Source organism: Anopheles nili, chromosome 3 (genome assembly GCF_943737925.1).
Source record: "Anopheles nili chromosome 3, idAnoNiliSN_F5_01, whole genome shotgun sequence".
Classification (NCBI taxonomy): domain Eukaryota; kingdom Metazoa; phylum Arthropoda; class Insecta; order Diptera; family Culicidae; genus Anopheles; species Anopheles nili.
This window is the reverse complement of record NC_071292.1, coordinates 64,773,849-64,785,079: the sequence shown is the minus strand read 5'-3', so window position 1 is coordinate 64,785,079 and position 11,231 is coordinate 64,773,849. Positions and strand designations below refer to the sequence as shown.

The 11,231-nt window shown below is 45.6% G+C and overlaps 4 protein-coding genes across 4 annotated transcripts; 2 read left to right on the top strand and 2 right to left on the bottom strand.

The window, feature by feature from the left end:
* The first annotated feature begins 833 nt into the window (after positions 1-833).
* LOC128723358 (syntaxin-6) lies at positions 834-3,891 on the top strand. The gene is made up of 5 exons (XM_053817089.1): positions 834-862; positions 2,624-2,793; positions 2,908-3,544; positions 3,630-3,724; positions 3,815-3,891. Exons 1-5 carry the CDS (start codon positions 834-836, stop codon positions 3,889-3,891), a joined length of 1,008 nt encoding a protein of 335 aa, XP_053673064.1.
* On the bottom strand, positions 1,315-1,820 carry LOC128723360 (chymotrypsin inhibitor-like). The gene is made up of 2 exons (XM_053817090.1): positions 1,725-1,820; positions 1,315-1,642 (listed from the first exon to the last, which is right to left on the bottom strand). The coding sequence occupies exons 1-2, from the start codon at positions 1,780-1,782 to the stop codon at positions 1,440-1,442; spliced, it is 261 nt and encodes an 86-aa protein (XP_053673065.1). The 5' UTR covers positions 1,783-1,820; the 3' UTR covers positions 1,315-1,439.
* A 1,315-nt stretch (positions 3,892-5,206) lies between the features above and the next one.
* LOC128723517 (selenocysteine-specific elongation factor) lies at positions 5,207-6,917 on the bottom strand. Its single transcript, XM_053817271.1, has one exon. It carries the CDS (start codon positions 6,915-6,917, stop codon positions 5,334-5,336), a length of 1,584 nt encoding a protein of 527 aa, XP_053673246.1. The 3' UTR covers positions 5,207-5,333.
* A 918-nt stretch (positions 6,918-7,835) lies between these two features.
* On the top strand, positions 7,836-11,221 carry LOC128722724 (solute carrier family 12 member 8). Its single transcript, XM_053816402.1, has 5 exons — positions 7,836-7,867; positions 7,972-9,454; positions 9,545-9,832; positions 9,927-10,105; positions 10,186-11,221. Exons 1-5 carry the CDS (start codon positions 7,836-7,838, stop codon positions 10,343-10,345), a joined length of 2,142 nt encoding a protein of 713 aa, XP_053672377.1. The 3' UTR covers positions 10,346-11,221.
* Positions 11,222-11,231: the final 10 nt, after the last annotated feature.

Here is an 11,231-nt window from a genome sequence, read left to right as displayed (position 1 = left end):
GTGTTTACGTTTGTTTTGGTCGGTATTGGTCTCTGAGAAGAATTCGTGGTTATTTAATTTAAATTTAATTTAAACCTACTTTTGCTGTGTAAACTTACAGGATACGCCTCCATCGTAACGTGATGGGTTGGTAGGACTTCATATCGATAACGCAACATCCTGCTTAGCAAAAAGAAGAAGATAACGAAGGACATTGGTGTGGAAAATACCATCCGATTCGCGTGCGCTTCGGCAATTCCGTAAGTCGTTCTCCGATGTGAATAACCGAAGTTTTCCCCTTCATGCACGGGATTGGAAGTGGAAGGAAAATGAAACGTGAGAGGTTTTGAAAGAAGGAGAATGAAAAATCGGCATCCGACGGCCAGAGTGACGTTTTTCCTTCTTTCTCCCAGCGAGAAGGATGCGAGGAAAATTCTCTCACACTAGTGGATACGTCGCCGTCTTCGCGTCGGATAGGAAGCAGCTTTTCTGTGATGCAAATAAAAGCAGTGCTGTAGTTTAAAGAAGGGTGGTTGTAAAAAGTTATCAAATTACGTTCCTGCACGCTTTGCTATCTTTGCTTGGGAGTGAATGTGAATCACATTGTGCTGTGCTGGAATCGAAAGTATTCCGAACGTAAAGCTGCTGGCATAGCGGATGCGAAATTTGCACTACAAAACACCCACTTTCCTGGGAAAGCCATCACACGGTCGGGAAAAGCGCCCAATGACTTCGCTCGCCAACGTTTCGGATTTAGTTGACGGTGCTCGAGAAAACGAAATATTCGTGCATCACCGATTGATGCTTTGTTGAAAGAGCACATCTTAATGACGACAGTGAATTAAAGTCCTAGAATGGAAGATCCATTTTTCGTGGTGAAAGAGTAAGTTTTCGCAGTGTGGTGATTTCGGTGTGCGAACCATAGGAAAGTTTCATCCCCTCCCGGCAATCAAGCCTGCCTCGCGAACCCTATTTCGTATTGATCGTCGCACGGTGGAGTGTTGCGTCGAGGCTAGCCAGCCGTCCGGCGGCCTTTTGCCAACGAAAATTCGGTGAACGATGATGCTGTAATTCCGTCCAGTAGGGAAACATATTTACGATGTGTTTCTAGCGTTACGACCGATAAGGCAACGGTAGCACAACAGTCCGATTTCCCTAGGGGTGGGTTACTGCGAAAAATTGTTTCGCGCTTCCTGCAAACCTCCACGCAGCGAAACAGGATGTAGTAACAGCTATCGGCAATATGTTTCCCAACACACCCCCAGGATTCACCTCGAATTCGTTCATCGCAATCATGGAGTGACGCAAGAAGGCAACAACCATCGGGCGTGCGGTCCTAATTAGGTTTTATTTAGCCAGATACAAGAAGAGCTATCGCTTGTTTGCCGAAAGTTGACGAAAGCAAACAACCGCATGGTCGTCAAGATTGGCGAATTCATACTATTCCAGCGTGTTGCCCATTAATCGGATGCAGTGGGAGCGCAACGCCACGGGCGAACACATTTTCCGTTACTATCACGCAAGAAACCGCTCTGGCAGAAGCATTTGTCGGCGCAGGGGGCTGTGCATGGTTTTTCCCAAGACTCGCCGTTGGTGCAAGTGCGTTCGCAACCGGTTCCGCAACGCTGGTACTCTTCGTTATCGGCGCATTTGTTTCCTTGGGCTGTAAGGAGCCGCGCCAAGCAGCGATCAGATAGCGATTAGTTTATTCGGCCGACACGCAAAAGACTATCCATCTTACTTACCGGAAACTCCCAGGAAGGCGATGACCGCCACGATGAGAAGAACGAAGATGGCGCGCATTTTGGTGGATGTTCTAGATTGCTTTCAGCAGCTGAATGGTACAGACTACCAGATCGGTTGCTTACGGTCTTATATATTGTCCTGGATACATGTGGGCATTATTTAGACAGGTGGATCAACCCAACTGTTACAAATACCTGATGCTTTGGTAAACTACGTGGCCGTTTAAGCGATTTATAACGAATTTTCATATTTTTCTTTGATTCTATAAGCATCTTGAACATCTAGAAGTTAACTTGTATCAATTTATGTTGTTTAACGTGTTGGCATGTAGCGCGATTGATTAATTGCCATGGAAGAGAATTTGTTCATTATCCCTAGTGATTATTCATACACGAGCATTCCACACCAAGAACGTTGCCATCCAGATTTGCACAATATTCTCCTTGGGCACTTTGAAAGATACAAAAACACTTGTGTCGTTTAAGAAGAAATAATTGTTTGCGCAGGTTGTACCCCCAGGTATATTGGGCAAGGCATGCCTTTTGAAGGTTCCCTCTCTGGTAACAAAAAAACACAGATAATCCGTACAATACTCCGCAGAGCAAAGAAGTCAAATTGAAAGTGGATAGACCTTACAATCGTGTAACATATTTTGCGTATCTCACTTTTCATATGACTGGATGCGCGTAAACTGCTTTGCTTGATTTGTTTTCATTTTTGTTTTTGGTTTCATTGGCCATAATGCTGTATGCACAGAGGCTCTGATAAGCAGGAAATGGATGAATGATCGCACCATTTTCGTGCTATGCTAATCAAAAAACATCCTTCTACATTTGATATCTAAAAAAACATCAATGAAATATTACACTATGCTCTCATATACCCCTCTTCGTTACAGCGAAGTATTCAAAGCACTGAATAAAACACGTGGTCTGTACATTCGCTGGCGCGAACTGAGCGATGCACATTCCGGCGGATCTACCGCTGAGGCCGATTGGACGACAACTGAACTGAAAAATTCACTACGCAGCATCGAATGGGACTTGGAAGATTTGGAAGACACGATTAATATCCTTTTTTAATGGCCGCTAACGACGTGTAACGCATTGTTACGCTTGACTTGATTGATTGATCATCTATCCTAGTATCTAGTTTTCCTTAACATATCTTTCTATGAAAAACGTATTGTAGAAAAAAATCCAAGCAAATTTAAAATCGACAACAGAGAACTTTCCAGCCGACGGCATTTCATCGACGCCACCCGGGATGAGGTGAAATCGATGAAAGATCGCATGAGCATCAGCCGCAATCGTGACCAGGACATAACCGCTCGTCAGCCCCTGCTTGATAACGACGTCGAGGCATCTCCCCAGTGTAACAAGAACTACATCAACAACAACAGTATCATATCAAACGGTGTCGCAGTGCTGAACGCTACCGGGTGCCCCGTCGGTGGATTGAACAACAACTCGCTCAGCTGCAACCTAAACAACAACAGCCAAGCTAATAATTTAAACCTTGCCGAAACTGGGAAGCATCTGATCAGCTCGGCCGGTGCAGCAATGGCTTCGAGACACAGTGGTGCAAAATACTCCAAACTGGAGAACAACCTCGACGACAGCCCGAGCCATTACGTGCCGTCGTCTTCGGGGGGTGCTATCCTGGACTCAAGTTCGAGTCGTTTCGTTGAGGATACACTTGCGACGCAACATCATATTCTAGTTGGGCAGGATGAGCAGTTGGATATAATCAGCGATTCCATCGGCACGCTTAAAACCGTTTCTCGTCAGATCGGCATCGAATTGGATGAGCAAGCTGTGTAAGAAACGATTCCAGGGCTCATAAGGCCTGCGGAAGATGTATATTCAATTTATTGTATTTTTATTATGTCTTCCTAATGTTAGAATGCTGGACGAGTTTGGTAACGAGCTAGAGCAAACCGATTCTAAGCTGGATGCTACCATGAAAAAGGTGGCGAAAGTGCTACATATGACCAATGGTAAGAAAAGGTTCCATAAATTGATCACTCAATGCCAAGGATTATTCATCAGTACGCTAAGTAATTTACGTTACCTATTCTTCTTTTCAGACCGGCGGCAATGGACGGCCATCGTTGTTCTATCGATAGCGCTTGTAGTTGTGATAATTATTTATATTATTCTTTAATCTACTATATATATATATCGCCCATGATAAAGAAAATTATTACTCGGGTATGAAGGCAAGTGCGGCATTGTGTGGTTGGGTATCGGTTTAAATATTTAACCATTTTTCTAACTATGTAGGACAACATGTTGTGATTTTTTTCTCTTTCATTGTTTCAACAAGCAACCGTTTGATAGTCTACCGTTAAAATTTCTCGAGAAATATTCATTCAACAATCAGAAACAGATATCAAGTGCAGCAGATTTAATATTGAATCTGGCCGAATATCGAATTAGGAAAAATTTCAAATTAAAAGATTTCATTGGCGTAAGCGGTTCAGCGGACTAAAAAGGTGAATTTGTGTTCAAAAGAAAACTGCGGGAAAAATAGCAGTACATATAACCAGCGTTTTTGAGTAGACTAATTGTGTGCTTACGTTCCAATGTGTTTCCAATATTCAGCAGCTAATTAAAAAAATAGTGTAAATATTATTATGCTTATTTCGTTTGGAATCCTCAGGTTCGATAGTCCGGTCTAATTTTGCATTTTTTTATAAAAACGCCTTTGTTCGGGTTTGATAATGGAACACTTTTTGTATTCTAGCCCTTATCCTGTAAATGATGTTTTCACGATTCTTGAAAATATCATTTTATTTTCCACAAGGGATACGTTCTAGTCATAGATTGAATACGCCCATACTGTAGAATTAAAATATTTAGACATATGGTATATGCCACGGGGCAGGGACTTATCGACGATTATTTTTCGTACCGTATGGCAGTTTGTTTCGTCATCGTATTTCTACCGATATTTATGTTTATTAACGATTAGAACATGATCAACATGTAATGGAAAACCAAAAAGTAGATGAAAACGACGAGTGACACTTAAAACTTGAAGGATATCGATGAATATATTTTTCGTGAAACGTATTGAATATCTCAGATAGAACTACTCGTTTGATGCAGCCAAATTTTCCTATATTTTAAAACACGACGTAAAAATGTGGATCACTCAACTCATGTAGACAGTAACTGATCGAGTAGTGGGATCGAGAGGACCGGTGGCTATAGGCGGAATGATCCTGATAGACTTGCTAGAGTTGCCTGTTGGCTGAATGGCGATTGGCGCAAAATGGAGGTCGTCTTCCTCCTTTAATTCTGTAAGGATCCGACTATACATAGGGTTAGGGCGTTGTGAGTTAACCGAGCGTCGTTCGATAAAAACACAAATCGTGGCGTGATCAAGTTTTCAAAATTCCAAATAATACTTTCGTCGCGTAGAATTGAGTATAACAACCTAAATACATAGGAACTGAAAGTGCAAGAGTGTCTCCAGACAATTTCAGATTTTTTTTCTTCTCCAGTCACATTATAAGCAGGTGATGTGTGTCACATATGTAATGGTTGCATTGTAACCCGCAATAAACATGTCGATATCAGTTTCACCTGTGGTAATTTCGTTTATTGTACAATTTTTTTGTCTTTAGCGTTGTTTCGGAAGAGAAACTTTTTAAATTTAAGCTCCACCCCTAGAACATCGCCCAATGATGATGTTCCCTTGCGCTCGGCTTGCTGTAAGACGTGCGGTGCAATCGGATTAGGAAAACGTAGTTTCACTTTCCCACTGGCACCGAAAGTATCTTCAATAACGCCCCGTTCACCGCTAGACAAGGAAATGTTCAACCCAACGAATGCTTGGCGATTGTTGGCCGTCTTTTTGAATAAACCTACCGCAATAAGCTCAGTCTCGTTTACTACTCGTTGTATCGTGCCAGATTTCGATTTGTTTTTGTATATTTGCAGCCCGGGCAGCACTGTTTCGACGTACTTGCTATCTCGTACGATATGCGAAAGTCTCCCTGAAAATGCTATCCGACAGTCTGCCGCGTGCAGGTCGCTGTCGAGCTTCGAACCAATAATGAGCGCATTTGGAGCGGCAAGAATGGGCGTTTCAAACTCCAATAGCGCGAAAATGCACCGCTGGCCACTGGTGTCTCTAGAGTACTCTTCCAAATATTCGTACTGTTGCGTATATGAAAATGGCTCATTTTCGCCGGCGAAAAGCAGCACTGTCGCCAATACCGTCTCATAACCGCAGGTGATGTGAAATTTAGCTTTTGACCGAATCGGTCGTTTGTAGTACCTTACGCCGTTTAGCTGCACTACAGCAGCATACACGAAGTGGACATAATTCGAGGCACACACTATGCCTCGTTCCAACAGCTTCGGATCAAACTGGGTAATACATATGCCCGCTCGATCACCCTGCTGGATGCTTGAGTGGCTTTGGCGAAACATTTGGATCGATTTAACCTTTCTTTGCAACTTCAGCCTTGGGATTTCTACCTCATCATTAACGTTCAGCTGGCCTTGCAGTACGGTGCCCGTACAAACGGTACCCTGGCCTTTGATGGCGAAGCAATGATCGACGGCGAACATGAAGGGCAGGTCAGTGCATCTGTCCGGGATAAAGGACTTCAACTTCATGGCATCCACTAGTAGTGGTATCTTTTCTCCCGTTGCTGCCGAAATGGCTACGACAGGCGTCTCATCAAATGCCATTTTGGAAAGCACATTCGCAATACCTTTCTTAAGTTTATCGAGAGTTTTCTGCTGCTGCGTAGCGTTTCGCAACACATCCAATTTATTTAGCACCACAATTAACTTCCGACACGTCAGCTCTCCGATGATCAAGCATTCAGCCGTTTGCGGTTGTATTCCTTTTTCCAAATCTATCACCAGCAGCATCATATCAATGATCTGGGCACCTCCGATGATCGTTCGGATGAGACTCGCGTGACCGGGACAGTCAACGAAGGTGTACTGAAGTTTCTCGTATCGTTGCAGGGCGCTCTGCGCCCTTAAATGTTCCGGAAAATCGACTTGCAGTGCGCTGAAACCCAAGTCCAGCGTAATTCCACGTTCCTGTGATTGTGGGTTTTTGTCAAAGGCTGCCGTGCTTGCGATCCCGCTAAGTGCTTTCGCAAGCGTGGTTTTTCCTGAATCCACATGGCCTAGTATGCCAATGTTCAAATTGAGATACATCGTGCGTTGGTCGGTGAGATATGACTGACTTAGCTTCACTCTTTATCCAACTTAAGAATTCACTATCCTGCAGTTTTGCAGCTCATATGCCTATTAACAATCACATCTGGCTCAAATCGCATGAGCGCTCCAAATATCGCCAGTTGTTTTGTTTATGTACCAAACAGTTTGTTTTGGTAAATACCAGGAGGTAGGTCAAAACATCCATCTTGTACTGCAATATTGGTCGAAGCAAACTAACGGGGACAACTTAACATTATTTAAAGCCCCTTGAAATCATCATTAAATATATCTGTATTTTATGTAAAACATATTGGCTTCATTAAGAAACTTTGAACATTAAAATCGGATGCGAACGGCATAACAAATTTTACCTGTACTGTCAAAGATGGCACCCAGCAGATGCGTCACCACCCGACCTGCGGTACACAAAAGACTGAACTCGAAGCAACACAAAGTCGGTGGAAAATTTCATGTTTTCCTCGCCCTGCCGCTGTTTGTTGTGACGACGGCTCGTTGGTGGCATTTGTGTTGAGAAAGGTGAAAGTATCGTTATCGTATGACGAACGAAAACCCACGCATCCATCCTTCGAGGACGAAAGTGCGCTAGGTGCATCGGTACATTACAAAAACATGACATCACGTTCACCACCGGTTGCAAAGGAAGGCGATTGATACGTTGACCGGAAAAGCGATCGTGTTTTGTACACGGAGGGTACCCCACAACGGATTACGCTAATCGGCTGACAAGGGAGAGATTGCAGCCTGCGGTGCGTTGTGTTTGTGTGGGAAGTGCGCTTCTACGCACTTTCGATTGCTATTTTCTAGCACGGGACAGGAAACATCGTGCAAACGCCAAAGGAGTACTTGTTGCACTCTCAATTGTTCGTGACGTGGCCGTATTAACTTGGGCAAGGTATGCCCAACGGGTCAAATGTAGACTGGTCCAGGTATGAGCGATCCTTGCCCCGTATCAGCAAACGTTGTGAAGCTACGAGGATACCGGAGATGAATTTCATTCCCTTTTAACATGGACTACTTACATTCCTTACAGGTACGGACTCGGTAGCGATGATTCATCACCAACCGAACGGAACCGGGCCGGACACGGTCGAACCGGCGGTGGCAGTGGAGGCTTTGTCGATCTCGGCAACGAGTACGATTACGGTGCCGGAGGACACCACGCGTCCGGCCGGGATGAGATCTTCGCCGAGGACCAGGGCGATAAGCCGTGGTGGAGGAGTAACTTCTTCATCTCCCAGCCCGTCCTGTTCGGCACGTGGGATGGTGTGTTCACCTCCTGTCTGATCAACATCTTTGGCGTTATCGTGTTCTTGCGTTCCGGATGGATCGTGGCTGAAGCGGGCATCATGCACGCCATACTGATCATTTTCTGTGCGGTTGGTATTGCGCTCGTGTCAGTGCTATCAGCTGTCGGCATTTGCGAACGCTGTCGGGTGGAGAGCGGTGGCGTGTACTTCCTGATCGCCCACACGCTCGGGTCTCGGTTTGGCGGGTCCCTTGGGCTGCTGTACTGCTTTGGTCAAGCCGTGGGCTGTGCGCTGAACGTGCTCGGCTTTGGAGAGTCCATCGCGGGACTGGTCGGGCTGGAGGGCAATCAGTGGGCGATTCGTGGCTTTGCAATTACCGCTGTCCTGCTGCTCGGCGTGATCAATGTGGCAGGAGTTAAGTGGGTTGTGAAGCTACAGTTCGCCCTGCTAATCGTGATTCTGATGTCAGCGTTGGATTTCATGGTCGGCAGCTTCATCGGTGAGGCACCCGAGCACGGATTCGAAGGCTGGGGTTCGGGCAATATGGCAGCAAATCTCTGGTCCGCTTACACAGACGGTACGTCCTGGTTCACCGTGTTCGGAGTGTTCTTTCCGACGATCACGGGCATTCTGTCCGGGATCAACATGAGCGGCGACCTGCGCGCACCATCGACGGACATCCCGAACGGAACGCTGGCCGCCCTCAGCACGTCCACGTTCCTGTACATGGTGTTCATACTGTTTCTCGGGGCCACCTGCCAACGGAAGCACTTGCTGACGGATTATCAGATCGCGGTCAAAGTCTCCGCGGTGGAGTTTTTGCTGCTGGCCGGCATCTACGTGTCCAGCATGTCTTCATGTCTCGGTGCGATGTACGGAACGCCGCGCGTCCTGCAGAGCATCGCCAACGAAAACGTCATCCCCGGCATCGGCAAGTTGGGCAAGGGTCGCGGACCCAACAAAGTGCCACTGTATGCGATGGCCGTTGTGGCCGGTGTGACTACCACATTCATCATCATAGGCGACATCAACACGCTAGCACCGATTGTGACGATGCCTTTCCTGCTCACGTACGCCTGCATCGACTACTCGTACTTTGCGCTAGCACAAACGTTTGATATACAGAATAACCGCGAGGAGCGATTCCGGATACAGGCGCAGAGCCCGCTGTACGAGACGAGAAATTACGGTGCCACCGGGGACTACCACGAAAATAACGATCTCGATCAGCTGTTCCCGGAACGCACGCGTCACAAAAACCTTGGAGTAAGTGGTCTAAAACAAAAAACAAACCTTTTTCTCACTGATTAGATATTCTACCATGATTTTCTTGATTTTTGTTTGTGCTGTCCATAGACCCCAACCAATTCACCGCAGCATGTGCCTTCAACTGCAGCTACGAGCACGGTACGCAATCGTGAATCTGTCGACCGGTCGCAGCAACCCAACGGAATACCTCACAGTGCGTCAGTTACCAGTGCCGATTCGGAAGTTGTCTTCCGGGACGGTACGAATAACACCAACAACACCAACTCTATAAGCGAGGCAGACGACGAGCCCATCGCCCCGATTCGGCCACCAATTCATTCGAAAACGAAAAACTGGTACTCCGGTTTCTGCAACCGATGGGCGTCGCTGTTGGGCGTAAGTACACAAAAGGCAGATCGCATCGCTTGTAATACAAGTGATTTAATGGCAAACACTCTCTAATGCTTCGTGTTATGGGGTGTTATTTTAGGCTGGAATTAAAATACTCGTTATGCTCCTTGTAAACTGGGTGTATGCTTTGGTTTGCATCGCCACCGTTCTCATCGTTTGGTTCTACGTCGGTACTGCGAATCCAGCGGTGAAGCCAGGACTTGCGCATGAGTTCAGGTTCTTCGTATGGCTGAAAAATGTCGTCTTTCGCTGTTTTGGGTAAGTGCAGCAATTTTTTTTCCAGTAGCATAATGCGTCATGTCGCTATCGGTGTATTTTCCAACCGTATTCTCCCGCAGAAAACGTGTCCATGACTACGAGCAAGTCGTGGTGACTCAAACTTGTCCAAACGTAAACCTCGCGTCAGCCCAATTGAATGAGGAAAACGAAGACTTTGCCTCCCGTCGGCGGTACCATCAGACTGCGGTCGTACAGGGTCGCTACGTGGATGAGGTATGAATGAAAATGGAAGCACAAAGCGGTGCCGCGAACGAAACAGCAGACGGGGAAGAAAGCGCGCACCACGTGGGCGGATGAATTAACTTAATATTATACCAAACAAACTAACCTACTAGCCAGAGACAGTGGTGGCCCGCCGCCTGTCGAACGATGTACCCTCGCCACATGTGTATCCCGCCGTTGTAAAGTAACTATAAGAGAGATTTTGCAGCACTTGCTCGCAAGAAATCCTCAAAGTAAATGTGAAACATATTCAACTTTAAAAGGGAATGATTCGTAACAAGCAATATCGAGCAGCACACATCAAAAGATCGAGATATCGTTTCGATACATACATACACACACGTGAGTGGGCGACGAGTAGAATTAAAAGGAAAAATTTAAATTTTTCGATCTTATAAACACAAAAAGTAGTATAGGAGCAATTCGAAATTGTACATACTAAGGTGGTATAGTTTCCTTTCTGATGTGCTGCACCCAAGCGCTATGTAACATGTATGTACATTGTTTCCCCCTTTTATATGATATAATTCCAACAAAACTTATTTATGAATGCAATTCCTGGCAACAAATCCTTACACGACTGTTTAGCGGCTGTACCACTAGTGCATGCTCAAATGAGATTAAAATAATTTGTCGTTATTGGCGTTGTTCTAATGCTTTCAAAAGTACAAGCCTATTGCTCGTGCACACTTTCCCAGTAATTGTTTTTCTTTCTTTGGTTCAAATGCTAGTATCAGTAGGTAGTTTGCATAAATTGAATCCGAAGTCCCGTGCACGTGTACGGAACATGATCTCGGATAAGTAAAAGCAGCCAGCGCATACACATGTTACCTTTCGGGGGCTAGAAATCGAGAGAACAATAAGTATGCAGGTGATTCCTTTT

Coding starts and splice junctions, on each gene's coding strand:
- LOC128723360 (XM_053817090.1), bottom strand. CDS start 1,782: ATGCGCGCCATCTTCGTTCTTCTCATCGTGGCGGTCATCGCCTTCCTG. Junction 1,643..1,724: donor CGCCTTCCTGGGAGTTTCCG/GTAAGTAAGATG, acceptor GGCTCCTTACAG/CCCAAGGAAACAAATGCGCC.
- LOC128722724 (XM_053816402.1), top strand. CDS start 7,836: ATGCCCAACGGGTCAAATGTAGACTGGTCCAG. Junction 9,455..9,544: donor CGCGTCACAAAAACCTTGGA/GTAAGTGGTCTA, acceptor TGCTGTCCATAG/ACCCCAACCAATTCACCGCA. Junction 9,833..9,926: donor GATGGGCGTCGCTGTTGGGC/GTAAGTACACAA, acceptor GTGTTATTTTAG/GCTGGAATTAAAATACTCGT.
- LOC128723517 (XM_053817271.1), bottom strand. CDS start 6,917: ATGTATCTCAATTTGAACATTGGCATACTAGGCCATGTGGATTCAGGA.
- LOC128723358 (XM_053817089.1), top strand. CDS start 834: ATGGAAGATCCATTTTTCGTGGTGAAAGA. Junction 2,794..2,907: donor AGATTTGGAAGACACGATTA/ATATCCTTTTTT, acceptor TCTATGAAAAAC/GTATTGTAGAAAAAAATCCA. Junction 3,725..3,814: donor AGTGCTACATATGACCAATG/GTAAGAAAAGGT, acceptor TCTTCTTTTCAG/ACCGGCGGCAATGGACGGCC.